Source organism: Diabrotica virgifera, chromosome 8 (genome assembly GCF_917563875.1).
Source record: "Diabrotica virgifera virgifera chromosome 8, PGI_DIABVI_V3a".
NCBI lineage: Eukaryota > Metazoa > Arthropoda > Insecta > Coleoptera > Chrysomelidae > Diabrotica > Diabrotica virgifera.
In genome coordinates, this window is record NC_065450.1 from 455,619 (window position 1) to 468,923 (window position 13,305).

General features: G+C 31.5%; 1 protein-coding gene across 1 annotated transcript; it reads left to right on the forward strand.

Moving 5' to 3' along the window:
- The first annotated feature begins 11,457 nt into the window (after positions 1 to 11,457).
- On the forward strand, positions 11,458 to 12,296 carry LOC114335998 (cuticle protein LPCP-23-like). Its single transcript, XM_028286298.2, has 2 exons — positions 11,458 to 11,505; positions 11,624 to 12,296. Exons 1-2 carry the CDS (start codon positions 11,494 to 11,496, stop codon positions 12,236 to 12,238), a joined length of 627 nt encoding a protein of 208 aa, XP_028142099.2. The 5' UTR covers positions 11,458 to 11,493; the 3' UTR covers positions 12,239 to 12,296.
- Positions 12,297 to 13,305: the final 1,009 nt, after the last annotated feature.

A 13,305-nucleotide genomic window follows, 5' to 3' on the forward strand; every position in this document is an offset into this window, starting at 1 on the left:
TTGGCCTTATTCGGTCTTCTTTATTGATGTATTATTAATAGATTCTATAAGTTTGAGTGACTTAGAGTGATTAGTTTTTAAAAAACTGGAACTAAAAGCGAATAACGAATTTTTGTAGTTTGGTAATGGCAAAAATGCCATTTTCTTCAGAATAGAAAGATTAGTATCAGAGATACAAAAAAATGTTTCAATATGAAATTGTAGGTTATTTAATTCCCAAAAACTTGGATTAAAAAAATTTTTTCTACGGCACAAATTGAGTGAATCGTAAATGAGTACCCATATCGAAAAACATTGATTTTTTCGATATAAAACTAACACTTTCGATAGCGAATAAATCGAAAACTATTAATTTTATCAAAAAAATGTATAAAATATTTTTTGCTTAGAATTAACGTTTTTATTAACTTATAATAAAAACTTATTAACAATACAATAAAAAATTTTCACCCCCGAGATGGGGTGGCAATCACCCCCATGGTAAAAGCACCTTTCAATATCATATATATTTTAATCCTTGTAGTCCAGAGAAATAAGGTTTTTCTCGTGACACATCCCCCTCCAGGCCGAAACCAAATTTTTTGAGTAGTATGGACATCTATATTATTAACCTATATGTTTCCTGCAGCCGATTTTGATGATATACATAGTTATAAACAAATGAAGATCGAAAAACGGTAAATTATCGCTTTTTTCGTCTATTACCAAAAAGTTAAGCACTTTAAACAAATTTGAGAGTAAGAAACTCATAAATCGTATAAAAAACTTCAATATGGCATTCGCTGAATATGTCCAACCTTATTGGTTGCTTAGAAAATTGCAAAATAAATCATAAATATTGAGTTTTTATAAATATTCGTAACTTAGGTAAAAATTAACTTAGAATCTTCTTATTACGCGGAATGCCGAGACTTCTTGTACTTAAATTATATTTTAAATTTCAAAGCAATTGGTCAAATAGTTTAAAAGTTATTTAATGTATTTTTCCCAAATTCATTTTTTTTGCAACACTATAAGTCAGAAAATTATGAGGTTACAATAATACTTCGGACAGTTTATGAAAGAAGAACATTTATACTATTACCTTAATTAAAAATAAATGATAAAAAATAATTTTAAACAGTGTAAAATGATTTTGCAAAAACATGTCCATTTTTTGCTTACTTATAAACAATTAGAATAACTTTTTAACCGTTACCCGTAGAAAAATTATTTTTTCATATTTAGAAAGATTGAATTTTTATACACATTTAGAAAGAAAAACAACTGTTCTAGGACATTTAGGGACAAAGTTAGCCCCCCCATTTTTTTAATTCACATGTTTTTGCAAAATTATTTTGCAATATCTATAAATATTTTTTGTCATTTTTTTTAAATTAAATTAATACTGTAAATTTTCTTCTTTCATAAACTATCCAAAATATTACTGTAACTTCATCATTTTCTGACTTACAGTGTTGCAAAAAAAATTAATTTTGGATAAACAAATTAAATAACTTTTAAACTATTTGACCAATTGCTTTGGAATTTAGGGTGTAATTTAAGCACGATAAGTCTCAGCATTCCATGTAATAAGAAGGTTCTAAGTTAATTTTTACATAAGTTATGAATATTTATAAAAACTCAAAATTTATGATTTATTTGGCAATTTTCTAAGTAACCAATAAAGATAGACATATTCAGCGAACGCCATATTGAAGTTTTTTATACGGTTTATGAGTTTATTACTCTCAAATTTGTTTAAAATGCCCAATCTTTTAGTAAGAGACGAAAAAAGCGAAAATTTACCGTTTTTTGATCTTCATTTGTTTATAACTATGTATATCATCAAAATCGGCTGCAGGAAACATATAGGTTATTATTACAGATGACCATATTACTCGAAAAATTTGGTTTCAGTCTGGAGGGGGATGTGTCACCAACACGATATTTTTTTTCCTTATTTCTCTGAACTATTGGACTATCCACTACTTATTGTTAAATTTTCAAGCAAATCGATCTATTCTGTAAAAATTTCGAGGTGAAAAGCTTCGGTTCCTGGATTATTAATACCAAAATGATCAGTTGCTATTTAACGGTCGATGCATCATCAGAATTAATGCCGAAGTTAAGTTTGAAAATTATGTGGAATTATAATTATAATTGATCTAGAATTTGCAGATTACGCTGCCTACGGTAATGTTTGCATTTATTGTTTTGTACATTCCAATCAATAATATTTAGCAATAACGCCATGCGACATCATGCATAAAACAAACCTCTATAGATACTGTCACAAACCACAAATCACTCTTCCTCTAGTCCAGGCTGTATCGTCGCCCTCGTTAGGTAAATTATACCGATTCGATTTTTTTGCACAAACTTACTCAAAAAGAGGTCCTTATAACAAATCGATAGGGTTCCAGGCGATACCGTGGTCGAAAAATTAAATATTTTTTTAAACAAGTTCACAAAAACAATTTTTTCACTTCGGCCAACTTTTTTTTTTAAATCATTTGGGTCATTCGGAGCAAAAAAGGTCTCTTGTGATTTTTCTCTAAAATTGATTGTTATCGAGATATACACGATTAAATATTTGAAAAATGCGCAAATAACCATTTTCAAGGCTTAATAACTCGGTTAAACGTTATTATTATGAAAGTTGGAAAGCGACAAAATCAAAGCCCCCCTACCCCCTACAAGATCCTGAAGAAATTTATGTTATTACTGTATTACTAAGCGGTTATTTTTAATTGCTAAATAAGCGCTCACCGCATACTAGGCGAAAGAGATGCACCATTCCGGCAGTCCAATGGTGCGTCCCACTTGCACTAATATTTATGGCCGCCTCAATACGCGGTGAGTGCTCATTGTTAACAATTAAAAATAACCGCTTAGTCATAAAATATTGACACAAATTTCTGCAGGATCTTGTAGGGGGCTTTAAACTTTGATTTGGTCACATTCTGACTTTCATAATAATAATTTTTAACCGAGATATTGCCTTAAAAATGGGTAATTTTCGCATTTTTCAAATTTTAAATCGCATATAACTTGATAACAGTAAACTTTAGAAAAAAAATCACAAGAGACTTTTTTGCTCCGAATGAACCAAATCATTATCATCATTTGGCTGTACATCTCTATGTGAGTCTTGGTCGCGTTTACTATTTTTCCCTCCATTTTTGTCGGTCCTGAGCAGCTATTTTCCATTACTGTACTCCCATTGAGATCACTGGCTACTGCTTCCTTCCATCTCTTTATTGTGCAACCAACTGACCTTTTGCCGTCGGGCCTTTCCCTGAAGGTGGCGTTCAGAAGCCTTTCGTCACTCGATCTTAGCACGTGGCCCGCCCATCTTTTTCGGTTTGCTTTAATGTAGCGTACTATGTTTTCATCTCTATATACAGTAGGAAAAATGAAAGAATACCCATGAACGAACATATAAAACACGCTGTATTTTCCTGTCACCGTGTCATACAAAAAATTGGCCAGCGCAAGTACATGTAATAATTATTATTAGATGTACTTACGCTGGGCAATTTTCTTTTTGTCACGGTGACAGGAAAATACAGCGGGTTTTATATGTTCGTTCATGAGTATTCTTTCATTTTTCCGACTGTACTGTCTGGAGTTCATCATTGTGTCTTCTCTCCATTTTCCTGTTGTCTTTTCTCTGCAAGGTTCATAGATAGTCCGCAGTATCTTTCCTTCAAGTACCAGTAATTTTGTCATTTTCCGCTGGTTCAGAGTACATGTTTCGCTTCCATACCTTATCGTGGGACTTATTGGAAATTATTGTCTTATTTACTCTTATCTTTGCTAGTCTTGAGAGTATTTTTGATTTAAGTACGGTTCTTAATGATCTAAATTGAATTGTTTGTGTGTGTACTTGGTTTTCTTGACTGTGGACTTAATTCATTAGCCGAACTTATTTTGCTCTAGAGATATGTTTACGTTGGCTATGGTTTATATCATACTATCTACCGTGATAATAATGATATCCACTTCAATATTTATTTACATTTCTAGTTATTTTTGCTTATTATGTGCTATATAAACATGTATATAATTATTATTGTTTGTTGTTTTTTATTTATTTTTTTTTATTTAGTTTTTTATTTTATTTTATACAGGGTGGTTCATCTTATTCTCCTCGGTCTTTGTACGGAAAACCACTTGATATTTAAAAAAAATTTCTTAACAGAAATATATAGGGCTTTTAATACTACAATCTAAAAATAATTTGAATTATACAGGGTGCTCCAAAAAAGAGTGGTATATCAAAGTTATATTTTTTCTTATAGAATGCCCTATATGTGATGACATTATTGAATTAAACTTAAAAAATAAGCTATACTTTCATAAGGGTTCCCTATACCTAAATACAGGCTGCTTTGTTTTATTTCGATTTTTATAAAAATGTAAGGTTTTAGAAAAAAATTAATATCTACGAATCTAAGAATCACTAACAAATTCGTTCTTGGATCTTGATAATAGACTATTTAGAATACTTAAACAGATACTTATTGCAACAAAATTTCTTACAGGGTGGTCAAAATATGAGATTGTTCTATTAACAAATTCAAGCTGTAAAAAGTTACTTATTTTAAATGGGACACCCTCTATCTTACTAGTCTATCGCGTAGGAAATTTACTTAGCTTTAAATTTTTACTAGGGTTTCCTATACCTATCTTTTTACAGGGTGGTCAATATATTAGATTTTATTAGAACAAATTCAAGCTGTAATAACTTACTTATTTTAAATGGAACACCCTGTATCTTACTAGTCTATCGCGTAGAAAATTTACTTAGCTCTCAATTTTTATTGGGGTTTCCTATACCCATCTCCCTTTATGTTTTAAAGATTTTCTAATTTGTAAGCTTTAAAAATTAGAATTAAGTACATACCTATGTCGTGGTTATGTACAACACATCACCAACACCGGCAATATACTTAGATATTTTAGTTAAGAGACTTTCATTAATAAAATTCACATTTTTATCATTTAATCACACAGAGTGTTCTTATCTTAAATGACATACTCGATATTCTATTCTTTATAATGGAAGATATTTAAAATCTCTTGATTTCCATGTAAACGTTCTCAATACACATGTTATTCTGTAAATTATATAAATTCCCATGTTATTCTGTAAATACCCATTTTTACATATTTTTGTACAATAGGCTCGATTTCGTCAAAGTAGCCATTGCATTTAATTGTTTTTAATTGCGATTCAAAGATTCAAACAAAAAGTGGTGTTCTTAAATTTACTTAATAACTGTTGGGTTAAGATATGGAAAATACTTATACGGAATGAAATATAATTTAAATATCTTCCAGAATCCGGCATCTATACTCCGTCTACCGAACAGACGGAGCAATCACGTGAATAAATCACAATATTTCTTCAAAATACCTTAACTCACGCCCATATAGGGTATGCAGTATAATATAAACATAATATTATTCAATGTCACATGTAGGCCAAAATCAACTAAAATAATACAACACTCTGTGTGATTACATGATAACAATGAAAATTTTATTAATGACAGTATCTTGTCTAAGTATATTGCCGGTGTTGGTGATGTGTTGTACATAACCACTTAAGTTGTACTTAATTCTAATTTTTAAAGCTTACAAATTAGGAAATTTTTAAATATTATAAAAATGAAGGGAGATAGGTATAGGAAACCCTAATAAGAATTTAAAGCTAAGTAAATTTTCTACGCGATAGACTATAAATACCTAGGTAGACCTTTCTATTTAAAATAAGTAAGTTATTACAGATTGAATTTGTTAATAGAAAAATCTAATATTTTGACCACCCTGTAAAAAGATAGGTATAGAAAACTCTAGTACAAATTGAAAGCTAAGTAAATTACCTACGTGATAGACTACTAAGATAGAGGGTGTTCCTTTTAAAATAAGTAAGTTATTACAGCTTGAATTTGTTAATAGAACAATCTCATATTTTGACCACCCTGTAAGAAATTTTGTTGCAATAAGCATCTGCTGAAGTATGCTAAATAGTCTGTTATTAAGATCCAAGAAAAAATTTGTTAGTGATTCTTAGATTCGTAGAAATTTATTTTTTTCTAAAACCTTACATTTTTACAAAAATCGAAATAAATCAAAACACCCTGTATTTAGGTATAGGGAACCCTTATGAAAGTATAGCTTATTTTTTAAGGCCAACTTAATAATGTCATCAGATATAGGGCATTCCATAAGAAAAAATATAACTTTGATATACCACTCTTTTTTGGAGCACCCTGTATAATTCACATTATTTTTAGATTGTAGTATTAATGGCGCCGTATATTTCTGTGAAGAAATTTTTTTAAAATATCAAGTGGTTTTCCGTACAGACACCGAGGCGGATAAGATGAGCCACCCTGTATATATATATTTTTTTCAATCATGATTAATTATTTTATTATTAACGATTAAAGGAATTTAACGACGAACACAATTGCTCAGGGGTCTTTCAGAGCAAGAGACATAAACATGATCAGACCACGGAAAAGAGGTAGACAATTGGATTAAACAAAGGAATCTTAAATATATAGGTTTTCATAATTTTAGTTTAACATTAAGAACGTATTTAATTAGGATCTCATATGTATTTATATTTTGACTGGCAATTAGTGATTGCAAATTGAAAGGTTTTTGTATGCTACTACAGTTAAAAATTTGATCAATATTTTCATATTTTCACATTTAGATCATTTGATCAATCAAATGATCTAAAAAAATTATTATTCGAAGTAAAAAAATTGTTTTTGTGAATTAAAAAAAAAAAAATTTAAAATGTTTCGACTACGGTACCCCCTGACACCCTATGGATTTGTTATAAGGACCTCTTTTTGAGTAAGTTTGTGCAAAAAAATCGAATTGGAATAATTTACCTAACGGGAGCGACGATACAGCCTGGACTACTCGCTTCTCTTTATTTTCATGTTGAATGTGTTACCAAAATTTTCATTTGTTTGTGACTTTTCCACTTCCACCGGTTTTGGTTTTGATTTGTGCGTGATTGGTTTATTTTAAAACCGTGAAAATATTTACCGAAAAAGAAAACAGAGTTCATTTAATTCGTTAATGGATTCATCCGATATTTGGTGATAATTGATTTAAAAATAAATCAGTATTATTTATTTCCTAATGTTTCACCACATGTAAAATCTAAAATCTAAAATGTAAATTTGATTTAATCTAACACGTAAAATCTATAAACTATGTGAGTTTATAAGCTATATATATGCATATTAAATATTATAAAGATAAGGCGAATATTAAGTGAGAGTTAGAAAAGCTGGGTAGATCGCCAGATATTTTAAAAGTGTATTAGACACCGACGAACAATACTATCAAATAGAGCAGCCACTAGAAGAAACAATAAACCGTCGAATTATTGGTTGATACCCGGAAGGATCATCATCATCATTGGCAAGACCCATAGTGGGTCTTGACCTGTTTATGATCGGCTTTTATTCGTTTCTGACCTTCCCCATGGTTTTCTAATTTTATACTCTTAACACTCGTAACTCGTCTTCCACCTGATCCTTAAATCGTGTTCTGGGCCTGCCTCGTCTCCCCAGTCAAGATGGTAAAGGTCATAATTATAGCGCCTACGCCATAATCTATATTCCCGCTAGCATTATTTGGACGTAGTTAAGCAGAAAACGTCTAACCCACAAATTGTCAAAAATGAGATTTTCTTACCAGCGAGTACAAAATTCCTGTTTCTGTAATGTGCAGAAACCATCCAAGCGAAAACATTACCTCTTAATAAAATCGTCACAATCTAACCCACAATCTTGCCTAACTCAGAGTTCTAACATGAATAATAAGTTCAAGTGGTTTGAGCGTGTTCTAAAAAATATAAATTGATTTCAATATCCGTATTGAAATAACCGTTCGAACGTGTCAAGTGGTTTGAATTATTTCAACGCTTCACGATAGAATAAAATTAGTATGTGTTTTTTGGGATTGAAAGGGTTGAACGTTTTCTACCTATAAAATTCAATGTAAATATTAGAAATACGAATACAATCAGAAATCGTCCAAACCACTTGGTATCATTTTACAGTTTGTGTTCAGATAATATGTGAAAGCAATTTTTAGTAGATATTATAATTATTACGTTGTAATATCGGTAAATCGCCATTGCCATATGGGTAAATCACCGAGTACGAAATTATGTGTTTATTCATGCACATTTGTTTCTTCTTCTTAAAGTTCCCTCTCCTATCGGAGGTTGGATATCATAATGGCTATGGTCACTTTGTTGGCTGCTGATCTGAACAGTTGTAATGAAGTACACTTAAACCATTCTCTAAAATTCCTCAGCCAGGAGATGCGACTTCTTCCTATGCTTCTTCTTCCTTGGATCCTTCCTTGCATAATAATTCTCAGCAACTCATATTTTTCTCCTCTGGTAATGTGACCCAAATATTCCAGTTTTCTAGTTTTTTTTATTGTTCATAATTTCTAACTCCTTATTTATACATCGTAGCACTCCAACATTGGTAATCCTTTTAACACATTTGTTTAGATTTAGATAAAGAGTTTGTGTTTAACCCTACAATGATAGTTATGTCTGGAAGAGGAAAAAATGAACATACAGCGACGTCAAATTGTAGAAAATTTTTTGACATTACTTGTACTGCTCTGGCCCAATGTAAATCAGATGCAAAAGTAAAAGAGATCAAAAGTTATATGCACCTCATTCCAGATGATGCTAAACCTTTTTACAATAATTTTGTTGCTGCTGTCAATCTGATAGAAGATGTTGATGTGTTCACTATTCCGGACTTAGATTTTGAAACGGATCTTGGTACTATAAATGAGTAGTATGTTTTTGATATGTTCAAGGTATTATAATTATTTATTCAAAACTATCGTTTTACATTTATCTTTTTCTCATGAGGATCTTTCAATGCGTCACAGTTTTTCGATTTCTTTCTAACGCATTAAATGGAATGTGACAGAAAAAAAACGGACGTCGGTGATTACATTTCGTCGGTAACATTTATAACATTTATTCTAGTTGTCAATAGATGGCGCTATAATCGAAAAAAAGTTATTTACGAATTATATAATATATCTACGAATATAATTTGTACAATTTATAAGACTATACAAATCAAAGAAAATACCATTTTATAAATGCAATAAACACAATTGATTTGTTTTTATGCTAAATTGCAAACAAAATGTGACAACTGTCAGATTTAACTAAAATGTCATATTACTAAAATGTATATTATCACGGACTTAACTTTTTTTCTATAATTTGTGACGCACTGAAAAATGCTCATGAAAAGAAGCATATCTAAAACACTCCAACCCACATAACCATGTTTAATCAAAACATTTTCTATTATTACCATTTAGGTAGTATACGTCCAAGGGTTGGACGTCAATTTTGTATATCGACGGTTAAACTGCAAAACCTCTTAAGTCAGTTTTATGTAACTTTAGAGGAGAGACGAAAAACATTTTGGCTTCGTTATGTAAGATTCAATTTATTCGTTTTGTGTGTGTAGGGTTCATTTAGGTAACGATCCCATTACCATTAAGTAAAATTTAGTAATATTGTTTTTTTGTCAAAGAGCGACTTACGAGGGTTTGTCTCACAAAAATTCAACTTACGAGGTTTTGTAACTTAAAATCTTACTTATGAGGTTTTTTGTAGGCGTCGCTAGTACCATTAAATTTAATTATTGACTTAAAAGCTTTCTTAGTTTAAAAGATATGTAAAAGTATAAACCAACAAAGTATAAAAGTAGTAATGGACCAAAAATCGACTTACGGGGTTTTGCAGTTTAACCGTCGTTATATCTGTCTTAAAAAATGCGCTTTTGAAAAATTACCTAACTAAAATCTTCATACAATTTTTTAGATGGGTACGATAATGATACTTAAATTTAATTTCTCAACAACTGCTATTTTTCGGACGAGTATGGTAAGAGTTCTGTATGTCAATATTTTTGTTCTTTTTGTCACTATGTTTGATGTTAAAAGTTTCTTTAATCCATAGTATTCTTTATCTGCTTTATCTATACTATTCTATTTTATTGGCCTTGCGACATCCAATATTAAACATAGGCCTCCCCTTCGCACCTGCATCTTTCTCATCTGTACTATACGTCACCTAATTTCAGCAGTTACTATATTGCTTTGGTTGATTTGTGAGCCTAGATATATTAACTCTCTTACTCCTTAGAAAGTATATGCCACAATAGTTATCTTTTATGTTTTTCTGTATTTTTTTTTTCAACTATTACACGACATGTTTTTGCAAAGTTATGTTTGATAGTTTTTGAAGAACTACAATGCTAAGAGATCTAAGTGCCACTTTTTACAAAATATCCTTTTATTGTTCCTGAGTAATCTATGTCCCTATGCCAATAAACTGCTAAAAGATATATGTATGTGCCAAATACTCTCCAATTGGCTACAAAAAAATTTCAACAGATCTTTAAGCACCCATTGGCATAGGTACATAGATTATTTAGCAACAAAAAAAGGATATTTGTAAAAAGTGGCACTTAGGTCTATTTACATTTCAGGTCTTCTTTTATTTTCGCTCAAAATTTGCTGAAATAGTTATTAAAATACAAATTATAATACAGTGGAACCTCGATAAGTCGGATTAACCGGGACCGAGGCCGATCCGGGCTATCGAAAATCCGGGTTAGCCGGAATATGGTAGAAATTAATAAGTAACGGTAATATTTACAGATAAACTCCATTATAATTGCAAAAAAAAAGAAATACATATACACAGTACACCTAAATTACGTACAGTTGTATACAGTATTGTTTATTTCTTAATAGAAAACTCAGTCACAGTGAAAAAATTTTTGTTGTGTCTGATGAAAATCGGTCCGGGTTAGCCGGACTTTTGGGTTATCGGAGGCCGACTAATCGGGGTTCCACTGTACTTACATTACAATACAGAATACAATACAAATTACAATCACATCTACATGGTTATTCTAGCAAAGCCACTTAGTCTCATTTATCCCTTTTCCATTGTTTCCTTTTAAAAGAACCGGCTTAAAATTACTGGGTAGCTTGAAAAGCAAATTTTAATAATAAAAAGAAACATGATCAGAATTGTTTTTACATCTTTTGAGAGCAAATTAAAATTATTTAGATTGCATTATTTAAATTATAAATTTTGGAATAAAGAGATTGTATTTTAACAATAATATAATATATCACGTAAGATATGGAATTCTGAAAATATTCTATTTTGCAGTTTCTAAAAAAATGATATAATATATTATGATATAAAAAAAATACAGACAGCTATATTAAGTGTTGTTAACCTCTAAACCAGGTACGCCTACTTTTGTCATCTTAATAATTAAGTATACTGTTTAACCGAGACCTTGCACAAAATCGAAAGTAGTGACACATCTGTATAAAAACTGGACTGACTAAGTGGTAGAACATCATTTCTTGTTTAACAAAACACACAACAACACCATGGCTTTTAAAGTAAGTTAAAAAATATTTTTTGGTTAGTTACTTATTTAATATGACAATGACCACTTTCTTATTTAATTAATATACTTATTCTCAAACAAAAAATTAAATTTTATTTAATTATATTTAGGTACTCGTCTTTGCTGCTCTTGTCGCTTACGTCAATGCAGGAATATTTGGCGAAGCTCCAGTTGCAGCCCCAGTGGTCTCTGCATACTCTGCGGCACCCGTCGTTGCTGCAGCACCCGTGGTTGCTGCCCCAGCAGCAGTTTCAAGGTCTTATATCCAAACTTACAGTAGCCACTCTGCACCACTCGCCGTTGCTGCTCCAGTTGTCGCCAAATCAGTGGCCCCAGTAGTGTCTGCCTATTCTGCACCTCTTGCGCTACCAGCAGCGGCTCCAGTCATCTCTTCCTACTCCGCACCGGTTGTAGCTAAATCAGTAGGACCAGTCGCATACTCTGCCCACGCTCCAGTTGTATCAGCTTACTCATCTCCATTAGTAGCTCAAAGCGTATCCCCTGTAGCTTATGCTGCTCCTGCTCCAGTATTGTCAGCGTATTCTTCTCCAGTTGTTGCCAAAAGTGTAGCACCTTTAAGCTATGCTGCTCCAGCTCCAGTTTTATCTGCATACTCAGCACCAGTAGTTGCCAGGAGTTTTGCACCAGCTCCTCTTGCTTATGCTGCACACGGATCACCATTGGTATCTGCTTACTCTTCTGGACCACTTGTTCAACCTTGGTAGACTGTATATCGACTGATATGTATGTATTTATTATATTAAAATAAAAATATCGCTTATATTATTTTGTCTAATTTGATATAAATATAGTAGATGTACTAACTATACGCAGCTAAAATATCAAAGCTCATGAAAAGTTGAAATCTCTACAAAGAGTTTCGAACGCTTTCAGAAATGTGGAAAAGTTCTTTCAAAGCTACTGACGGGGACTATAATGCAACATAACTTTCTCTTCCTCGAATATTAATCAGAGAAAGGTCTATCACTATCGACAAATTCGACTTCATCGCCATTATGGTTTTTCTTGTACCTCTCGTTAAGGGGCCATAATCAGATGTAAGCTTTTAAAATCTATTAGTGATTTATTTTTTTATAGAACTGCTTCTGCCAAATTTCTGAAAAGTCTTTCAGAAGTTATTACCCGTACTCAAGAGTTAGAAGGAGAGAAAGATAATATGCGAACTAAAAAAAAATAATAAAAATAAAAATCAATATTAGATATGCCGATGACACGGTGATTCTTGCCAGTATTATAGATGAATTACAAAACGCAATGGAAGGGGTTAATTTAGTTAGTGAAGAATACGACCTTAACCTCAACTTTAAGAAGAACAATGGATGCTGATAAGCAAAAAGCAAAAATTTGCTCGACAATTATGGATAAATAACCTACTAGTTAACCATGTAGAATCTTATGTATACCTTGGTATCAATATAAATGCAAAATTGGAACAGGCCACAGATTTTAAGGCGAGAATAGGACGAGCTAGAGGAGCATTTAACAATATGGAAAAAAAGCTCCTCATAAGCAAGGATCTCTCTTCCCCCTAAAACTACCTCCATTTAAATGCTACATTTTCGATCTTATTGTATGGTGGGGAGGCTTGGACGTTAAGAGAGACTCTTATAGAACAGAAATATGCTTTATTGTCACTGAAAATTATACAAATTTTATGGACAAAGCTTAACATAACGTCAGAGAAAAAAAATAAATAATAACATTAACAATAATAAATACACTTTTGTGAAATTTGATAAATCGGCAATATAAAAAATAAAAGTTAATAAAG